The sequence below is a fragment of the Notothenia coriiceps genome, unplaced genomic scaffold, assembly GCF_000735185.1.
Source record: "Notothenia coriiceps isolate Sejong01 unplaced genomic scaffold, NC01 NC01_scaffold00008051, whole genome shotgun sequence".
In the NCBI taxonomy this organism is placed as follows: Eukaryota; Metazoa; Chordata; class Actinopteri; order Perciformes; family Nototheniidae; genus Notothenia; species Notothenia coriiceps.
The window spans coordinates 167,823-189,414 of NW_011340752.1; the positions used below are offsets into that span (position 1 = coordinate 167,823).

The 21,592-nt window shown below is 37.8% G+C and overlaps 1 protein-coding gene across 4 annotated transcripts in view; it reads right to left on the reverse strand.

Annotated features, from left to right (window-relative positions):
• The window catches only part of LOC104944428 (rho GTPase-activating protein 44-like), a 76,524-nt gene that overhangs the window by 16,645 nt on the left and 38,287 nt on the right, over nucleotides 1-21,592 (reverse strand). For all 4 annotated transcript variants that reach the window (XM_010769955.1, XM_010769958.1, XM_010769957.1 and 1 more), the window contains exons 5-16: nucleotides 20,443-20,554; nucleotides 19,810-19,886; nucleotides 17,735-17,852; nucleotides 12,400-12,468; nucleotides 12,238-12,319; nucleotides 11,053-11,180; nucleotides 9,757-9,868; nucleotides 6,845-6,926; nucleotides 6,671-6,751; nucleotides 4,691-4,804; nucleotides 1,738-1,829; nucleotides 941-1,121 (exon numbers count right to left, since the gene is read on the reverse strand). In XM_010769955.1, the coding sequence (XP_010768257.1) occupies nucleotides 941-1,121; nucleotides 1,738-1,829; nucleotides 4,691-4,804; nucleotides 6,671-6,751; nucleotides 6,845-6,926; nucleotides 9,757-9,868; nucleotides 11,053-11,180; nucleotides 12,238-12,319; nucleotides 12,400-12,468; nucleotides 17,735-17,852; nucleotides 19,810-19,886; nucleotides 20,443-20,554 (1,248 nt within the window). The remainder of the gene's footprint in view (nucleotides 1-940; nucleotides 1,122-1,737; nucleotides 1,830-4,690; nucleotides 4,805-6,670; nucleotides 6,752-6,844; nucleotides 6,927-9,756; nucleotides 9,869-11,052; nucleotides 11,181-12,237; nucleotides 12,320-12,399; nucleotides 12,469-17,734; nucleotides 17,853-19,809; nucleotides 19,887-20,442; nucleotides 20,555-21,592) is intronic.

A 21,592-nucleotide genomic window follows, 5' to 3' on the forward strand; every position in this document is an offset into this window, starting at 1 on the left:
TATATATTATATATATATATATAATATATATATTTATATTTATAAATTAATTTAAAAAAAAATTCGTTAATAAATATTTCATGAGTAATATAGTTGTCTTTGTCACATTTTATTTGCCATTAGTAAATAAGTATGCACATTTACAGATATTTTTACATGATATGAGTGATAACACGTGTTATAAGGGCTATTTTAGGGTAGGTGTGCCTTGAGATTTTTACTTGTCCTTTGGTGTGCCTTGGGCCCAAAAAGTTTGGGAACCACTGATTTAGAGGATACAGCACCATGTTAGATTTCATTGCTGTACAAAGTCTTGGACCATTATTTTATCGACAGCAGTTCTTGAATGTAATCAGGTACATTTTATGTGGTTATGTACAATGTTGTGGTACTTACTGTACTTTTTTAAATAACAGCTTTAATACTTTCTTATTCATTTTCTTTATAATAACTATTTATGTTTTTTAATTCATATTAATTGTATTATTACTTTTTGCATTTACTAATATATTTTAGAATCTTTTGGTCAATTCTTTAAAAAAAAAGTTTGAAAGCACTTATTTACAGTTTATTTATCAACTTTATTTATAGAGCTATCCTGCTTAATATATTCCATTTGTATTAGAACAACAATTATTATTACTTAGTTTTACAATTTTGTATACTATACTTCATTAAACTTTAGTGAAGTTAAATTAACTTCACACAAAATGGTATATCTGACTCTTAATCATTTTCTGACAAAATGAGTTACTTTTTGTATTTATATACATTCATAAGTGAATTTCACACTCCAATGATAGAAGCTGATACAAAGAAAGTCCTGCTTATTTCAGACGCTAATTTGCTTTCTTATTTGCAATAAATTAGCATATGATTTACGGTACTTAAGATTAACAATAAACAGAAATGCATCGTAGCTTGTCTAGAGGGGTCTTACCCGTCCTTCTTATAGAACTCCAGCATCATGTTGTCCGTGGCGACGCTCAGCGGCCGTCGGCTCTGGTCGTTCTGCTTCCTCTCTATCTGATCCATGTCAGGAGACGGCATCAAGCTGTAGTTGGCGTTGTGGTTTGTGTGGACCGGGCTTCCGTAGTTCCCCGTGACGTTGAACTCGATTTCTATGACGGACCAGAAAAAAAGGAACAAAATACAGGAACTATTCAGTGTGTTGTTGTTTGAGTAAGTCTAATCAAATCCCCAATAATAAAAAAAAAGTAAGTATCTAAGCAGTGTTGGAATGTAACTAAGTAAATTTACTTATGTTATCTGTCAAACATTTCCTGTCTAGTAAAAATGAAATATGAAGTTGTTTTTTTCTGATAAACAGAGGATCAAGTGTTCCTTTATCTGTTGGAGAGCACTTTAGAGCTTTATTTACTCTAACAAAGTAAATAAAGTACCGTAATTTTCGGACTATAAGGCGCACCTGAATATAAGCCGCAGCAGCGGCATACCACTCTCGGTTCCACTTTTACTTTTGCGCGCTACCTGTCTCACTCTTTTCCGGCCTCCAGCTTTTCCTGCTGGAACCCGCCGCTTAAAGGTGGGGGTCCGCGGACCGGCCATAGAGCCCATAGAGTTAAAGGTGTTGGCCGTTAGCTGTAAAAATCCATAGATTAGCCGCACCGTTATATAAACCGCAGCGTCGAAAAATAGGGAAAAAGGCGCGGCTTATAGTCCGAAAATTACGGTATTTAAAAAGGCTTTGGGATCAGCAGGAAAATGCACGGTCACCTCCAGGGAAGAACCAGTCTGCGTGCTGGATGATGGGCTCGATGATGCCGACGATCTGCAGGGACACGGTGGTCATCATCTCTGTGATGTTCCTGCAGACAGAGAAAAGAGGCTTTATTACAGCGAGCTGGAGAGGATCAGGAAGATTTACACTCGTCTGTGATTAACCCGTTTTTATTGTATTGCAGAAACATTCAAAAGGAGAAAATTAAAAGCGTTTTCGGAAAGGTTGGCTGTTAAAATACTCATTAAAAGTAAGAGGGGGATAAAGGGTTTGTAAGATTTACACAGAGATATTATAAGGGAGGTGTCCTTCACTCTTTCTAAACCGCTGACTCATCCTCATCATGAGTGCACTTTCTGCTAAAAATTCTCCTCAAGATGTGTGTGTGTGTGTGTGTGTGTGTGGGTGTGTGTGTGTGTGTGTGCCTATTGGCCTTTTTTGTTATTATTACTTTGAGCTCTGAGCAGCATCATGAATATTAGGAGATATTAAAATGTGCCACTAAGAAAAATGACATCCCTGTGGAACTGCATACAGAACAGTAGTATTATAATAGAACGTTTATGAAAAAGCACGCTCCTCTTCTAGACTGAACAAAGAGGACACTGAGGTTCTTCTGCACCCAAACATGACACGATAGTAACTTGCATTTTCTCCCCCTTAAAAGATTCCTGATGCTGTCCATTTTTAGCTCCTACTGTGCAACCAAACTTGTGTATACACTCATAATTCATTTAAGATGTTAGTAGTGTTCACAAAGTTGTCAGTTTATGTTGTGTAAATGTGTATACATACAACTATGCAAAATACATACAAATGAATTTTATTGGATGGATTTCAATGTGAACATCTTGCTGAGACCCAATATATATATTAATTAAATGTTCTTTTTTTAAATAATAATTGGGACGCAGGAAACAAATCTCAAAGAGATTCTATCAAAAACATAAACATTTATATTTAATAACATGTCCCTTTTAGTGGACATTGGTTCCACCTGTCAGTAGGTTAAATTAGAGAACAGTACATTCACATTAAATATTTAAATGTACTTTTAAGATATGTAATATTAAAAAGGTATGGTGCATGCTTTTAACTGGTTATTCATAGTGTGTGTGTGTGTGTGTGTGTGTGTGTGTGTGTGTGTGTGTGTGTGTGTGTGTGTGTGTGTGTGTGTGTGTGTGTGTGTGTGTGTGTGTGTGTGTGTGTGTGTGTGTGTGTGCCTCAACATTTTAGTTTGCCTCATTCAGAGTTCTGTTTCTTTAAGAATGGAAATTGGTTGAGAAGAAGCTACCCTCTGTCCCCCACAAAGCACAGAGGTTAAAATGTGTGCCTTGAAAGCACCTTTCATTATTTCACCGGTTCGGCTTCGCACTCATTTGAAAAGACATGAGACATGCTCTGTTGGTCACACCCTTAATGTATGTTACATAATTAAAAACACCAAGGAAGTGCTCTTCACAGCACCAGGACTCAAACTGTATGCATGGTGTTTGAAATGAAGCCTCAATGTCATGTCCTCCACAGAGGACAAATATGAAATGCTGGGTCTCAAAAGGATAGCTTTAGTCGAGAGCTGGAATAAGTTTATGCAGAATACCGTTAGAAAAAGAGGAAAAAGATTATTATAATTCGTATCTATTTTCTATAGGGAAATAAAAGGTGAAAGAGTGGAAACTAGGTTAGATCTAATTAATTATACATCTGTGTTGTACAGCAGTGCTTCTCAAAGTGTGGTCCGCGGACCACTGCTGGTCCGTGAGCGCCCCCTAGTGGTCCGTGAGTATATTGGTAAAATTTGAAATAAATAAATAAATTAAAGTTTTCCACACTCTCGCGGGAATATCTCCACAATGGAGCGAGCTTAAGTTTCACTTTCGATTGCATGATATAGCCCAGCGCAACACCTTCATCACACATGTTGCCACTTGTTTATACCATTTTCCAGGCGATTTGTAATCTGTTCTAGAAAAAACGATGTGTTTTTGGATATTTGTGGAGTTAGGTGGTCTGCGAGCGTTTTTTTATTGGTTAAGTGGTCCTTGGTATGAAAAAGTTTGAGAAACATTGTTGTACAGCATGGATATCTGTAACATCCCGTCATGTCTGCTAAATTATTCATGTCATGTTAATCAGGTTCATGTTATTGTTTCACGTTTAGTTCATAGCCCAGGTTAGATTTATGTTTAGTCAAGTCTTTTTGTTCACCTGTCTAGTCCTGTCATTGCACTTCCTGTTTTATTTTTGTACTTACCTCTTGTCTCTCATTTCAGGTCCCCTTACTTCCTCCCTTTGTGTGTTTTCCGGCCATCTTCAGCTTCTGCCCCGCCCCTGATTGTTTCCACCTGTTCCCCCTTACCTCATGTATAAATAGTCATGTCTCCCTTTGTCCTGTGCCAGTTCGTCTTGTGCCTTGTGCCATTTAGAGAGCCAGCTTGTCTCGCCAAGAGATTATTGTACCTTGTGACCATAGTCAAGTTTATTTAGTTTGTAATTTGCTTTGCTACGTTTTGCCTCTCAGGAGTGATTTTTTGTTTGAACTTTATACTTTTCCAAAGTAAAGACTTTTTTTGAACAAACTTTCTTTTGAGTCGTGCGTTTGAGTCCAAGTGTCGGTCAAGGTTCATAACAATATCAATACTTGACCTTTTATTGAGGAGCTTTTGCAAAGGAACAGTGATCAATTGTAATATGAGCTATAATCTTTACTTGTTTTAGGCACTTTGAACTGAAAACATCTGGCATTCCTAGTTTTAAGCAGCAGTGGAAATCAAAACATTTTAAGTTCACATTCATTACAGAAGAAAAACCACAACGCATGTTTTTACATTTGTAGTTCCTTAAAAATGAACACAAGGTGCATTCTGACGTCGTACTGTAAGTTGTATGTTATATTCTTTGATAAAGAAATGTTAACTACTGACTAAGTATGCGTCTCTGCTGTCTCACCCTTCGTTGTGCATCCACAGCAGGTTGGGTCCCAGGACAATAGCGATGTTTCCAGGAGTCATCTTGTTCAGATCCTGGTATTCAGTCAGCTTGGAGAGGAACTTGATCAAATACCTGTTCATACAGAAACAGGGAATACATTAGATTTTGTATTTTAGATTTTTTTGTGTACATTTAAAAAAAGGTACTTTTCCATTGCTGTCCTGTAAAAACATACTTCAAAAGCTAATAAAAACTGCCCTGCTTTTAGTTTTGTGTGAGTTCAGTTTTCTACAGATCTGATTGTATTGACATTTTTATTTTTTATTTAAGAGGTAAACACTTTGTTGCATTGTTTTCACTTGACAGCTGTGATTTACAAAAACTAAGAGTGCGACATTTGCAGGAGGCTCACACTCTCTGGAAATGAAATCATTTACCAGCTGCAGAGTTAATGAGATACTTCCTATCTGTCTGGGTTGGGTTTGTGTCGCTGTTGATACTGTGCCAAATGTAGAGTCACATTTACACATCGACTTTTTATTGGTTATATTGGTGAAAGTGGGAAATAACAGAACAGAACTGAGCTGTAGTGCAGCTCAAGTTTCCCACCCTGCTTTCTTCATCAAATCCAAGACTAAAAGAGAACACTGTGCTTCCACAGAGCATGCCTGCATGAATTACACTCAGCTTATTATAACAGCAAACTCTCGTTGTTGTCTCTTCATCTCTTTCGAAAACCCAGAGATGTGGCAGTGTGTTTCTGTGCTGACAGAATGATTCATCTGGCTGAGCTGCAGCTGGATGAGCATCAGGCTCTCTCCAGCAGCAGCCATCATCCGGACAGGTGACAGGTCTGCTCAAAGGACGCCTGCCTAAAAATAACACCTATTTGTGCGATTCGATTATGACACTGACAAGTGCTGCAGTATCTCTGCTCTTTCAATTTCTCTCCCGTCTCTCCTCTCTCACTTCCTCTACCCCTCGCAGTGCCTTTTGATCGAGAGATAAGCCCTCTGGCAAATATCTACAGCTCATCTTAATCCACCTCCGCCATAAGACCTCTGTCTCAGCACCGCTTCACACTGAGTTATACATGTGGAAGGTGTAGATTAGAAGCATACAAGGCTTAATGTAGGTTTACTGTTTCCATGGTAACAAACAGTGACATCTGCTTACCGATTTTTTAATATAAACTAATATCTAATTGCAGAGAAAGTATTCAGATCTGAAAGTTACAAATCTTGCAAAGTAAAAAGTACAGGCATCAAAATACTTAAATACATAGAGTACCAAAAGGAAATCAACTCAATACGCAGAATGCAAGAGATTATAGATTATTAATGTGGATGTATCAATGTGTTATAATGGAGGGGGGGGGGAAGTCATACTAAATGTATGTACTGCTGGATGGCTTAATCCATAATATATCATAATGAGTTTTTGATAATATTTTGTTTTAATATTTGTTTATCTACAAAGTAACAAAAGCCTTGCAAATGCATGCAGTGGAGGGAAAAATTTGATATTTGCCTCCAAACTGTATTAACTTTATTTTCCTTCCATTTCCTGTGAAACCATAACTCTGTGATCCCTGGAGTCACATGTGTTATTTTGCATTTCAGTGACAAATATGCTGCCTTGACTTTGCTACACTGATACATGTGTTGCCAAACATGCACTTGTAGCTGTGGAAGTGAGCGGCATCTTACATTTTGGACTCTAGTTATTTTTTCTTGTTACAGTAAAATGTCCTTGCAACTGGAATTTCCCCCAACATTTTCTGCGTGAGTGAACAGTTTCTTTTGGCTTGCTCAGTCGACAATGTTTTTTACAAAAGTGGAAATGTGTCCTACTTAACACAGTGAAGAACCACAGAGGTTTGTGCAACAGATGAATTTAAATTTCTGTGTGAAGCCTGACTAATCACTTCATGGTTCTGACTGCCAGCAGAGCCCAGGAGAGGGCCGTGAGGAGAGGAACATGGAAACAGTGACTCACTTAAAGTTGTTGTTGTTGGCCGGGGGGAGTTTCTCACAGGCGTTGAGGAGAGCCTGCAGTCTCTTGTCTTGATCTTGAATGCTGAAGGACCACAGGAAGAAGAAAAGTTGAATAAAAATGAAAGATAAAGTTCAAAAGAAAATAAGCAACACGATGAAATAAAAAGCTACCGACTTTGAGGCCTGGATCCAGTCGTTGTAGAGCTCGTATGTCATTAGAGGCTCCGGGAGCTCCCGCAGGTACGACTTCAAAGCACCTGCGGAGAACAGAATAATAAGATGAATGCATGCCTGCAAGGGGACATTTGTGCAAATACTATGCATAGATAATACAAATGAGCCTGCGTGAGATCAAAGTGCCTGTCACCTTGAGACGGGAGGGCATTTGGAAGGTTTGTCATGTTGTGATTGACATCTCGGCTGTCAGTAGCCTACAGTTATTCAGATTCCCATGCGGTTTTTATTCGGTCATAATAATGTAGTCAAAACGGTATTACTTTTGAGAAGGGGGTCCTGTTTTTGGTTGGTTGGTTTGATTGTCTGTTTGCCAATAAGATGAAGTAAAAACAACTGGCCTGATTTTTGTTAAACAGTTTGTAACATTACGTCAGAGTGCAGATAATTACATTCTTTTTCACTTATGGAAACAGCCTTCGTGTAGGTCTGCTCTATATGAGTCCTTCTAATTCACTTCGTATGTAGTAAAGCTGGGGTTTTATTGGCTGTCATTTAAAAACATTTAATGCATGAACTGGTTTATGACATACAACAACTATTGCATACAGTAAGTACCATAATGCTTAAACCAAAATGTTAATTAACTACTGCATCAATCCCACCCTGAATTCTGCTCAACATCATTGAAAAACAATTATTTCCCATGATTATTTTTATGAATAAGGAAGGCATTACAGAAATGATGGAGAAACATCCCATCATTTACGTAGGTGAGATAACTATATAAGGAAGTTTTACTTTAAATTCTACACTCACTTAAAGCAAAGAGCAGTGACTAGATTCCACCTCGACAGTGCATTGTATCCGTCACTGCATCTGTCTTGCAATAGAATGAATTTTAGCATACTCATAAGTACCATTATTGAGAACAGAATGTTTTACTACAATTATTTTATCATATTTATGCATTATAATAACATTTCAAAAATGTATTGTTTGTTTGCTTTTTCAGTGAAGAAATACAACAGCATCAGACCCACCTACGCTGATACAACAAGCCCTTTAAAAAACACTATCTCCAAACATCATTTGATCAGAAGTCGTGGGTGGCAGGAGCATTTTCCAGCTCTGAGGAGGAAGGGGACGGCTGACCGGGTTTCTCTCCAACTTGTCTTCTTTTCTCTGGTCTGCTGAGTTCATTTCCCCCGGAGTGTGTGGGATGGATGACGAACATAAAGCCAGGGCTTCACTCCCTGGGAGGCAGCTCGGAGCTGCTGTTCTGTCTGACTGTGTGTTTGGATCTTTGTTGGTGCTAAATAAACACATTAAATGCTCTAATTATAATCCTCTAGTTAGATATTAACAAAGAGAAGTCTGCTGCTTTTTCATTGATGCTGATTGGGGATGAACCTCTGCTCCTCCAGTGGGAAAGGCTCGCAAATGAGATTTGCTGTTGGAGCTAACCCAGTTTAATATGGGATCATTAGAGAGGGATACAGCCTCTCTGTCCACATGCTCCAGTGAACACAGGCGACTGACTGATATGATATTTCATAAAAAGGAACATATTGTTCTAGACGGGTGAAAACATTGTAACTCCCGATTTTGAGTTGTATCTTTAAAGGGGCCCTATTACGCTCATTTTCAGGTTTATCTTAGTATTTTGTGACTGTACTGGGACATGTCTCCATGCTTTAATGTTCAAAAAGCTCTTTGTTTTTCTCATACTGCCTGTGCTGCAGCACCTCTTTTCACCCTCTGTCTGAAACCAGAGCCCAGTGTGCTCTGATTGGTTAGCTGGCCGATTCTGTTGTGATTGGTAAACCGCTTAGAGATGTCCCTGCCCTTAGCCTATCACGTACAATGTCTTGGAGAGCTAGCCAATATAAGCACTAGTGTTAAATAGTGATGTCCCTCTGGAGGGAACTTTAGGATTTTAACTTATTCCAAACGTACAATTTGCAATAACAAACAATAATACCTGTTAGAATCCTAAATGTGTCCCACTGGACACATTTAGCTTGTTTTATTGTATTTGTGGTCCCTTTAGACACATGTTGTGTGTTCTACGTAATAACAAACTAGACAATAAACCAGAACAATGTGGTGTAACAGTTCATAAACTGTAACAAGGAAATATCCAGTGTAATGACGGGGTGATTACACTGGAGGAACCTAAATGACTACAGAGGAGGCATTCATTTCTTCCACATCTCTCTTTGGGAGTTCACTTTCCAAAAAATGAATTTTCAGGATCTAGGGAAAACTTTGGAGCTTTTCTTCTTTGGAGTTATGCAGGACTCTGAGGACAAGCACCACCCTCACACAAAAGATCAATAACAGCTTTATAAAAGCTTCTTTTCTTTTATATTCCATCATGGTTTGGATTTAACAGCAGATCAAAAACAAGAAGACAGTTTTTCTGCAGAAGATGAAGAAACTAACAACACTAATCCTAGTAATATTTTTGAAGTTATCACAAGACATTTTTGTGATAGTTTATTGATTATCTCTCCAATATAAAAAGAAATACAACAAACTAAAAACAGCTATTCGCGGTTGACTCTCAGGAGAAGCAAACTGAATTGTAATGAAGGCTTAAGAGTGATCTTTGTGAGGCCTTTAAATGGGACTTTTCAATGAATCTTTAACAGGACACTGCTGAGGTTTACCAATGACAGCTGCTGTGGAATCAGTGTGTGTGAAGAAGAAACACACAGCCTTAATGATGATGTTTGTGTGGAGGTGGCGGGGTAGATCAATAACACATGGACGTTAGAGAGTACCAGAAATGTGGAGAAATTAAGATTCCTAATGTGCAACATGTGCCAGCTCATAAATGTACCCATGTAAACCGAGATGAGCAGCCACTGGGAGACAGGAAAGGGAGGGAGGTCATGGAGAGCTCACCTGCGATGGCATGAGGGTCTGCAGAGTACTCCTCGACATCCAACACGCCACAGTCCAGAGACGCCTTCAGCTTCTTCAGTTTGGAGGCTGAAGGAGCGATTCTGAACAAACCCTGAGATGCAAAACATGAAAAGACACATTTAAGTAACTTTTAAGTAAAAAAGGATTAAGTGATTTTTAATGAGAAGGAACAAACTACACATTTTCTTGTACATTTCAATCTTGGAGTTCTGAGCCTATAATGCTGTTGTGCTTATACACAGGCAGAGATAACTGATGTACGAGGGCTACTTCTTCTGAATGGTGGCATTTGTAAAGAATTAGGAAAACTAAATGCACATTCTAGTGCCCAACTTTAGAGTCTACAGCCTCAAGTACTTTAAATATGTCTTAATAGTAAACTTAAACTAAAGATATTTAAGAACTCATTTTGTGTGTTTATGAATTGTCAGACAATGATTGAAATTAAGTCCACTTTCAAAGGGAAAATGTCGTACATTTATTTGACAATTACATTCAGATTTGATGAACTAAACATGTAACTAGATGAAATATGTCAGACCATAAGCTATTGTACTATTATAGTCATTACAACAGTCTGAAAGGCCATTCTGCAGTGTAAGCCCTTTTTCCTGTGATATGCTACTGCTATATTTGACTGATAATATTTGTTTGCTTTAGCAAAAGATTGAACATTGAATGTAGTGTTTATTAAGTTAGTTTCAGCTAGAGTCGTTGTTAAGTGATTTTTTATATTAGCAAAACATTTTGAACATTAAACCCAACTGCTAATGTAAGAGCAGCTGAGTCAGCAGCAATCCTGGTATCAAAAGGTCGTTTACTAAATTTATTTCAACATGTCGAGTTGAACACTAATGATAAGTTTTACTGTCAGCTTTTTAAATAATTACACACCACATTCAAAAGTACTATCTATAATGTTCAGCAAACATCACATTAAGTCTAATGACTGTTGAAATGAAATATAGTTATTCATGGTGATGCATTTATTTTTCTTATAATCTTATAAACATTTGTTTACGGGGAACAATTAGATTACCCTCAATATGTCTCCATTAAACAATCGTTAACAAGCTGCACAGCTCATTGGCTTGATAACATCAGACATAATTAAACAGCCGAGGAATTTCCTTCAGGCTATAAAACTGCAAATTGCTTTGAGGAAAGCTAACTGTAGCCTGGATCTCATTGGTTTTTCTTTCAGTGACTTTATCTCAGTCGTGACTTGTGTGTGTGTTTCATGTAAAAGACAGGTGCTCTGTGTGTGAGGCTGACCTCCTCCGGCATGCCACACTCCAGCAGCATGGTGACACAGGCCTCGATAGGGAAGGCAATATCTCTCCCGCTGAGCGCTAAGTGCTCCTCTAATGATTTCCCGTAGCACGGCTTCTCCACCCAGGTCTCTGTCAAACACACACACATAGAGTTAAACACACACACACAGGAACACATGCATGGAATACAGTCACAGCTACAGATGCTAAACATTTCCTCTCAGGCTTCAGGAAGTTACCGAACCAAACAGTAATACAATTGCCGGAGGACCTTTAAAATCTGTTATCTCATTAAGCTTCTATCTGTAAGCAATGGGATCCTGATTGAATGCTACATTTGCAATGACTGATTTTTCTTTTGTTGCTTATGCTCTCCTCACAGGCTATTAAGAAAAGGTGATTTCACATATTTTTATTCGAGGAAAATGTAATGATAATTCTTGACAATGGCGTTTGAGTTCAGGTCATGTATGTGACTACATACAGACACGAATGAATTTTTTTTACTGTATTGATTAAGAGGAATGCAATATTTTATAGCTCATCAAGTACTGTTAAGTGTCTAAGATAATTTCTTTAAGATTTTTTTTAAGTTTCTCAAACGTTGACGACTTAAAACGTATTTCTTATTGGAGTTTTACTCCTGCTCCCGTGTTTATAATTACTATAAATATTTTTTACCTCATTCCCCAAATATTCCCATTGTTTAACTGAATAAATACTTCACATTTTATATACTTGTGTTGCGTGGCTACAACTGTGTTTGTAATCCTGAATTTTATAATGACAAAACAACTTATATTGTTCCTTATTTTGATACAATTATTTAAAGCCCTTTCTTTTTTTTCTCGTACTATTTTTAGACATTTAATGTTACCTAATTTGAAAAACACTTTTTCAGGTCCCAAAGAAAAACATGTTTGCAGAGGGTGAACTGGCTGACAAGATATACGTCATATCTCCCTGCTTGTTAACGTACCAAGAAAGTATAACTATACTGCACTCACAGTTAATTTTCGTGTTGAAACTCAAATTAAAACAGATATATTTGAGCATGACCCCTTACTGTTCAAAGGCCATTATAAACATGGAAATTAGCACACATAGGACATTGCAGCAACAGCTTACCTGAGGTCAGAGAAGAAAGAGTCGTCAAACCTGATGCATCATGTGATCTCAAACTCACCCTGATGAGCCTTGATCTGGGGCAGCACGCTCTGCAGCAGCTCTAAGGACTTCCTGTGGTACTCTGCCTGGACCTCTATCAGCTGGAAGAGAGGTGAGACACTGTGATGGAGCAGCAGAACATTTCACTGAAACCCCGTCACTGCAGAGAGGTTGGACTTACTGTCTGGAAGTAGCTTGCATAGTCGATTTCTTTGGCCACAAAACTGTACATGTCTGCCGATAGCTGGTCCTGGTGAACACACACAAAAACATACGGTCAAACTACAAAGTAAATCATATTAAAAACGTTAAATGTTTTTAAAAAATACCTTTTGAAAAGCAGACATTTAGAATTGGGAGCGTAGGAAAAGCACAGGCGTAATTAATTGCATTAATGAGGGGTGTAGGCGGAGCTTCGTTAGTGTTATTAGTTACACCTGTGAGTTTCCTGCAATGACAAGTACAGCAAATGGTGGCAGTTAAAAAGGTCAAAACTTGTATTAATATGCAGTCAAATTGATAGTGTATATTGATAGAATATTGAACTAGGTTGTGTTTCCTTTGAATATTTGTAGAAGTTATGGCTATTTCAAGTATTTCTTTTGTGTGTGTTCAGTTTTAATGCTCCTGTTATTTGGAATAAACTCAGATAAAATGGCAGGTCCATTGTATCCATTCATTGCTTTAAGTCAAGGCTGAAGACTAAATCTTATAGCATTTTCATATCTTAGACAGCACTGCAACTTTTATTCTGGTACTTAATAGCTAAGTGTATTTTAGCTTGTCCTTATTTTTCTCCTTTTGGGATTTGAATGCTTTTATATTTGTGTTTCTTTTTGCACTATTTGAGTATTTTATATAAAGCACTTTTGCATAGCCTTATCGTTGAAATGTGCTATAAATGAACTTGCCTCGACTTGTCTGTATTGCGGTGGACGACAGGTGTGAAAAACGCGCAGCAATTTCAAAATTGATGAAAAATATAAAAACACAAATGTGTCCAAACACATGAAACTGAGGAAACATCTTCACCAGTGTTCTCCGTTTCCATTGTACCTTGAGCTTTTTGGAGCGTTGTTCATTTACCTGAGCTTTTATTAAACGCTGCCTATTTTTCATCAAGTTGATGAATGTTTTCTAAATGCTGCACATCCGTTGTCAAGTTGTTGAAGATGTTTCTTCATTTGCATGTGTATTGGCACATTTGTGTTTTTATAGTGCAGCGCGTTTCTCCTAATGGAAGTGTATTTGGTCGCTGTAGCGCGTTTCCACCTGTCGGCCACCATAGAGTAACCTGCAGTTGAAATATATCCAAATGTGCGTGTATTGTCAAAAAATTGTTGCAATACCATAATCTGTTAAAGTATAAGAGTACTGTCTGTGACATTGCCCAGTCCAATAGGAATTTGGCAACTGTTTCTGTTAGGGCGGTGAGAAATACAAATATATTGCCTCACAGCTGTTCCCTGCTGCTCCCGGAGAGCCCCAGCATGACATCATTTCCATCTTTCTCTGCTCTGTCCTCACCATCCGCTCTTGTTTAGCTGAACACACCCGAGCAACATAATCATGTGAGGACAGAGCAGGGAAGGGAAACTGAGAAACAAAAAGTGAAGTGTTTCATAAATGATCAGATTTTCCTTTCCTCATGCCAAAATATTCAACCTCATAACCTAACCCTGTGTTGTGGTTTTTGAAAATCCAATAGAAAAGTGGACTAAAATAACAAAAAATAGCTGCCAATATTTTGCTTATAGTAACAGTAAGTGAAAAACAACAACAGTTTGTTTGTTTCAATTGGCTCGAATCCGCCCTGTAAGAACAGCTGATAAACAAGAAACTATTTTTGTCAGAATTTTGAAGTAACTTCTCTTAGCGGTCATTTCAGGTGTGTTTTTGGATCTCACGTTAACTTGTTTGTTAAGTTTCAACGTTGTTTTTATTCAGCCGTAGACACTGTTGACTCACAACATTAAAAAAAACGGTACGCCGCTTTATACACAATTAAAGAGCACATATGTTGCATTAGCTCCGCCCACCCTCTCTGAAGGACCAACCACAGCTGAGTGATGGAAAATGCGTTACTGTGCGCCATGTGCGATTTTTGAATGGGAAAGTCCAGAGAGTCTTTTAGAATATAGAGCTTTTAACATTTAACAATACTAACAATTATAATAAAATGTATTTAGGGGCGCCTTTCATGACACCCAAGGGTACCATACAATTTGGTAAATATTTGGAGACGTTAAAAGCAACAGAACATGATCAAACATAAACAGGCAATCATGGAATGATTCATAAATCATAAGTTGATATGGCAAACTTTGTTAGAACACTGTCATGGATGTGCAGCAACATTATCATCTATTTGAGTCTTTGTATGTTGCTCTGATTTTGGTCTCCACCAGCTCCTGAGAGAGATATCTGTCCCTAAATGCTCCACTATGTTCACCAGCTAGTGTCTAACTGTGTCCGCCTGCTGTTTGCTGCTGAGCAGGTCGAGTACCAGGGTTGCGGTCGAATAGTCCGTTTAGCTTAGGAACCTTCCTAACGGAGTGAAATGACCCGGAAGTCCCTCAGTGGCAGCCATGATAAGAGCCGTTCTAATTCTCTAGATGATAGGAAAGGAGGTTTCCAACTTCCTTTATAACCTCCTTTAACTTAGGAACCACTGGACCTTCCCTTACGAAAGGAAACGAGAAAATGCTGCCCCACAATGCCTTGCGGCCACAGCATTTGTCATCACACAACAGTCGGACGTTCACGGAAACAACCGATTATGACCGAGAAATGATATCATGAAAGTTACGGTGCTTATTAAAGGTAGGGTAGGTAATTCCCTTCAGAAACACTTGTTGTTATATCCCATGGAATGCTCTTAACATCCCGATAGCAATGAATACATTAAATGCTTTGACAATAATTATATACAAATATTTCATCTGTGGAAGCCGTAGTACTGTAAAAAGCACGACCAATCATTTTAGCCGGCCCGGCTAAAGTAACTGGATGGCCTACCTGCCTGTCAGCCTTCCATCTGTGCACAAACTTATCTCGTGCCCTCATTGGTCATGTGCGCGTTCGTGTGTGTTGGAGGAGGGGCTCTGTAAGGAAGTCTGAAGGAAGGGGCAGATTTTCCGGTTGTGGTACTTTCAAATTCAGCGCACTCGAGCTGGTTTCTCCATTCTTAGCCTAGCCCGTCTAACCTTTAAGCATTTTAAAACGTATGTGGTAAGGTTGCCAAAGTGCTTTGTTTCATCGTTTTCAGCAGTATTATAATCAAAAAGAGAAATATGAACGTTAGTTTTTACTGAAATGGGATCAAATAAAGTCAACATTTCACAGTCTTTACTGAGCTGTGTGGGGTTTTGTCACTTTTAAAAACATGCTTGAATGGCGATAGTACACAGTGATAGATGTTAAGGAGCTAACGTTTTAATAATAGTCACTTTGTAGTTTATTTTAGATTCTTCATACAATAATAGCGTATTGGGATCATTTGTATTAAATGTGACCGGAAGGAGAGGGTGACGAACATAAGGTCTTCCTTTTCGCTTTTTTTATGTCAATCCAATTTGGTCATGAAGATATGTTTTCTCTGTTTGTGCCCTACGTTCATGAAGCGATAACCAACAGCATCAGAGCACGTGCAGAGATGAGTTTACAGTGTCCGCCCTTCTTATATTACTGCATGTAGTCCGCTGTATAAGAAGCACTGGTAGTTTCCATAGTTTCCGCCACAGCAAGACACACATTTATGACGTCCGCTGGCGCCTCATAAATACGTCGGATAGTGAAAGTCGCAGCTCTTCTTCCTAAAACCCTTTGAATTCTCCTATCCACTAATTCTTAACCCCGTGACGTTTCAACACAGAGGTCAAGAATAGACGATAGTGTTAGACAGCGGTCTACAACTTTTTGACCAAAGAGCCATTTTGCTCCTTCTTTCCAAAAATGTTTTTGTCGGAGGCCGCAAAAAATATTTCCATAGCTTGATAGCTAATAACACGTTGTATTTATTGTTATACGAACAAAGAGAGCTACAGTGTTCTTCTTGCATTCTTACGGCTATTTCACTATAGATTCTATACACCACGGTAACCTCTAACTCAAGCACGAACAGAACTCCTATACAACGGAATTACACAATAATACCACAGGCCTAGGCGTTAATCACACTGAATACACAGCACCCTTGGAGTCCTCTGCACATTGCAGAGAGAAAAAAAGATATAAAGACGTACCTCTGTGACTCCACACACAATTGAGGAACCCTGTTCACAGTACGACGTATTTATGTAATTATGAATAAAACATTATGACGCTCTACCTCCAAAATAAAAATTTAAGAAAACAGAAAGGTGAAAATGGAGAAACCACACAATGAACGCAACAAAGAATTTGAAAATACACAACAGCGGCAAAATAATAGGCCGGTTGGCTTTAGCGAAGCGCAGCGGGCTTGCACAGAGATTAATTTTGTTGTATTTTTATTGTGCAACAGGCACTCCCTTAATTACTTCCCCATTGCTACCGGCGAGTTAACGGCAGCATTTGCGTCATGGAATACTCCAACAACCACGTTTTCTGAAACTCAAATTACCATACGGCCCCATTGAATTAACTGACCTGAGACGCTTCGGGTCTAGCTGTACTCCTCCTCCCGTTCCGCGTTGTTTCCTCGATACTAATTANTTGTCAAAGCATTTAATATATTCATTGCTATCGGGATGTTAAGAGCATTCCATGGAATATAACAAACTGTTTTCTGAAATAAATTACATACCCCATTGAATTATGACTGAAGATTGTCAGCTGTCTTCCTCTCCCTTGTTGTTCCTCGATACGTAAAGGCTGCAGCACCGTTGACAACTTCTCTCTACATATCAAACATACCGGTAAACCAGCATCGTTTGCTGTGAAAGCATATAACTCTGTCCACACAGAATTAAATCCTGTGTTCCTCCGGTACTTTTCTTTGATTTATCCATAGTTCGCTCATCGAGCCGGGGGTCCCCACGCGAGCGCCTCCAAGAAAAGGCGCTCGCGCGGGACCGTAGCAGTATGTGACGCATATTTTAGTTGACCTAATTAAAACCGTTTTGTTTTTTATTTATGTTTCACAGTATCACCTCAAAATACAAGATAAACATTTTCAACCATGTAACAAAATATAAATAGTCCTACAAATACTTTTATTTTATTTCCTTCTTATTTTTGTCTAAGCTCAAGGGAGCCAGAGCAGAGGGCTTAAAGGGCCGCATGCGGCCCGTGGGTTGCCGACCCCTGGGTTAGACAATAGGGGCTGATTTTTGGACTATTCAACTGCAGCCCAGGGCTTTTTACAGCAGGTTCTGCTGAAGCTGCTAAACAACACTATGAGAGCATTGAGCCGGGACCAAAACAGATAACCATCTTACATAAAAATATGAATTCAAACAGCTTTAACTAAATGGATCCTCTCAATATGAATGGACATTAACAGTTAATTGCTTGTGAGTAAGGTGGTCACTGACTCTGCAGATCTCCATGCGGTTGGCTGCCTCCTCCATCTCCTCCCTGTGGTGGTCGGCCTTCGCTCCTGATGGCTGCAGGTTACTGGACAGTCCTGAAGACTTGTTGGACTGATAATACCTGGGGGAAAAACAATTGTCAATATTACTATTAATTGAAGTAGTCAGATCCTACGGTATATCAAGTACTCCACTACAAGCAAAAGTCCTACATAGAAAATATACTTTATTAAAAGTATGTATGTATAATCAACATACAAAGTACATTAAGATATTCCATGTCTGTGTTTCAGTATTATTTATGATGTTTTGGATTAATATAACTGCTGTTTTAATGTGTACGTTGCATTATACTGCTGTACAGTATACTGTAGTTGTTGCCATTTGCACTGGTTTATTTCCTAAAGGATTGTGTAAATGTAACACATTTCATTATATTCTCTAAGATCATCATGTGTTTGTAGCTTAATAGCTTTCCAGTGATATCCATAAAACTTCAACTTTTCATGAGTTTGTAAGTTTCTGTAACAGCCTTGTTTTCAACTTTGTGACATTTTTCAGCTCATTCAGCTCAAGGTTTTGAAATATTAAAAATTAAAGACATTTGTTTGATTCCACTGTTAAGGAAAGGGGGGGTGAGTACAGCATGTTACACTAAACCTCCAGCAGCGTAGACTTTTGTTTTTATATTTATATATTTGTCTCAATAGCATGTTTTAAATTGAAATTGTCTGAGGTCCTTACCACTAGCTGCTCTTGCAGTAATAATTAGTGCGCCTTTCTTACTGTCCTAATGTGCACAATGTAGTGACTGCTTTTTCGTCTTTTGTTTTCTTAGTTGTGTTCTCTGTATTTTATATGTTTGTGTTATGTGTAACGTTGCTGCCTTCTTGGCCAGGACAGCATTGCAAATGAGATTCTATCTCAATGCTTTTATCTGGTTAAATAAAGGTTAAATAAAAAAATTAATTAAAAAAAGTGATAATCATCGACAACAAAATCTGCTGGATAACAAAACATATTTTAAAAAGCCAATTTAAGTCTTCACTTGATTCTCTATCTACACCCTAATTCATTCCTCTTAAGCTATTTTCTGTTCCGTTTTAAGCCCCCCTCTGCCCTCTCTGTCTGGCTTTCTGTCTGAGCTGAGTCTCTGGGTGGAGATAATATGCCACGCTGCCAGAGGAGCTCAGCACAGCCGCATGATGGGAAAAACTGTCTCAGATTTGGGTCACCCAAAAAAAACTGACTGCCTGGCTGGACTGCAGAGAGGAACATCACATTTCTCTTCATATCACTGCTCAAACTGAAGTGATGACAGTGAATCAGCAGGAAGAAAGTGTGGGGATAGCACGTTACAGGAAAAAGCTTCTGATTGGACGGGAGAGAAAGCTGCACTGACATGATCATTCACATGTCTTTATAAGATCAATCAGAATAAGAACACTTTCTTTGTTAACATTGTGTTTTGTGACAGTTGCTCCTTTTTAGAATTACATTTAAAAAAAAAAAATTATAACAAATAATATTCATATTTACATAAGAGGCTTAAGTAAGAATGTAAAAATATTTAAATACAATTTATTTATATAAATATAGAGAGGTAAAGTAAAGATGTTAAATTCGCAATAAAAGATAAAACAACATTTGAAAATAATAAAAATATTTATACAATTATAACAAGTTAAAGTAAGGATTTAAAATAAAAATATAAAATAAATCAGAAATATTTTTAATGAACATAAAAAGTTAAAGTAAAGATGTTGAAAATGATTAAAATAAAATGTGTTAAAATAAAAAATAAAACAAATAAAATAAAATATAACATGTAAGGACAAATTCCTTAAATCCTTAAACCAGCAATACATGTACTGAACTAACAAATATTGTTAGTGTAATAGCTTGATAAACGTTACTCCTCTGCTTTAGGACTCTCATTTGAATGATTTGCAGATATTCATGGTTACACTTCAATTGGATACCAGTTACATTCAATGTGAAGCACCAGGTCCATTCACAGCGGGTGGAGTTTCCCACATCACACACACACACACACACACACAGTAAAACAGACTCACCGTGTGCGCGCTGAGTCCATGTCCAGCACCAGCTTGGCTAAATGTTTCCTTTGTTTCTGGATGTTTGGGATTTCCACCTGAGAGGACAGAGCAGAGAGATGTTGTTTGTTTGTTGCTGTGAAAGAGGGAACACAGGATCTGCACCTGTTGGAGGAAAACTCTGCTCTCATGAAGATTAGCTTAATCATGTACAGTTTCCCCTGTATTAAACACATGTAGGAGCTGCCCTGTGTACACACTATTCATTAGAGATTACACTGCAGGTTTGTCTGACAGGTATCAGGGACTATTTAAGGGCATAAATGCTTTTTTCAATATAAATGTATTTACTAATTAAACCGACAATGTGAATAACGTGTGAACATATAAATATGTTTTAATTTTTAATTCAAACAAAAAATATTTTTTGATGGTATCAAGAGGCTGGGGGTTCTATCAGAAAAATAACAACAAATGAAATCGAATTAATTTGCCTTTGTCTTTTATAAAAAATAAAACATGAGTGAGTGGAAATCGGACATAAAAGAGAGAGAACACCCGTTATGTTTTTTTAAATAGGTTGCCTTAATAACAATAATAATAATAAGTTTGATCTGAGATAACACCGTGGTTCCCACAGTGCTGTTTGTGTACCTCTGCCAGGTCGTACAGAGGCTCCACGACGTCCCTCTCGATGGTGAGCTCGAACAAGATGAGCTCGTGAGCCAGTTTCTCCTGCGTCTCCCCGCAGAGCTTCAGCATCTTCCTGCAACACACAACAAGACCCGGAAACATCATGGATCAGACAGAGAGCAGGCGTCACCTTGTAAACGCCTCCAACACTCGCTGATATTTATTTATTCACCTTCTCTCAAAACTCTACAGTAATAACAGCAGTGATGCTTATACATGAGTAACTGCCTCAGGTGATGTAACACAGTGTAACTCACTCCAGAGTCAGGCTCAAACACATACATGAAGACAGCTAGGCTTCAGCATGTGCATAATATTTGAATGTTCTGTATTAGACTCTCTTGCCATACGTCTGAAATAAAGTACAAACAGATCATTCTATCTTCATAAGTTTTTGTGTTTGCAATGGATTTTTCTTTCATCCAGATATCAACTGATCTCTTTTGTGCTTGACATACTGTAACTAAAGATCACATAATACACATTGAAATACACAATACACACATACATTTAATTATAAAAGTACATTTAATAGCTTCATTATTTGCAGTACTTAGAAAAAGAGAAAAAGCACAACCAAAAATGTATTCAGATTTTTTGCAAATATTTTTTTTCAATCTAGTGTTTGGACTTTTTCTGGTTATTTGTGTGCCAATTCAAATAATGACACATAATATCTTGCATTTATGTTTGTTAGTGCTAATAACAACTTTTCCATCTTTTAATTGTATTGCTTTGATGTTTTTCTGTTTTTGTTTTGCTTGTCGATATTGTCATAGTGATATTTTTTATCCTAATGTATGGTATACATGGTCAACTGTAATAAGAAAGAACAAACTGCTTCCGTCATTAAAATATAGGAATAAGCCTTTTGTTACCCTTAATATCGGGTGAAGGCAACTTCTCATGCTATTAAATAAATAAAAACATGTTTTCATATTTCCTCTCAGTTATGCTGTTCTCTACTATTGACACTATTGACAAAGTATTTTTATTTCATTTCCATGTAGTAATGTTTGTTCATTAATATGTATGTATATATTATGTATTTATTTGTATTATTATAATAAAGGATACTTTATTATATGCATTGATCACATTTTGGAACCTC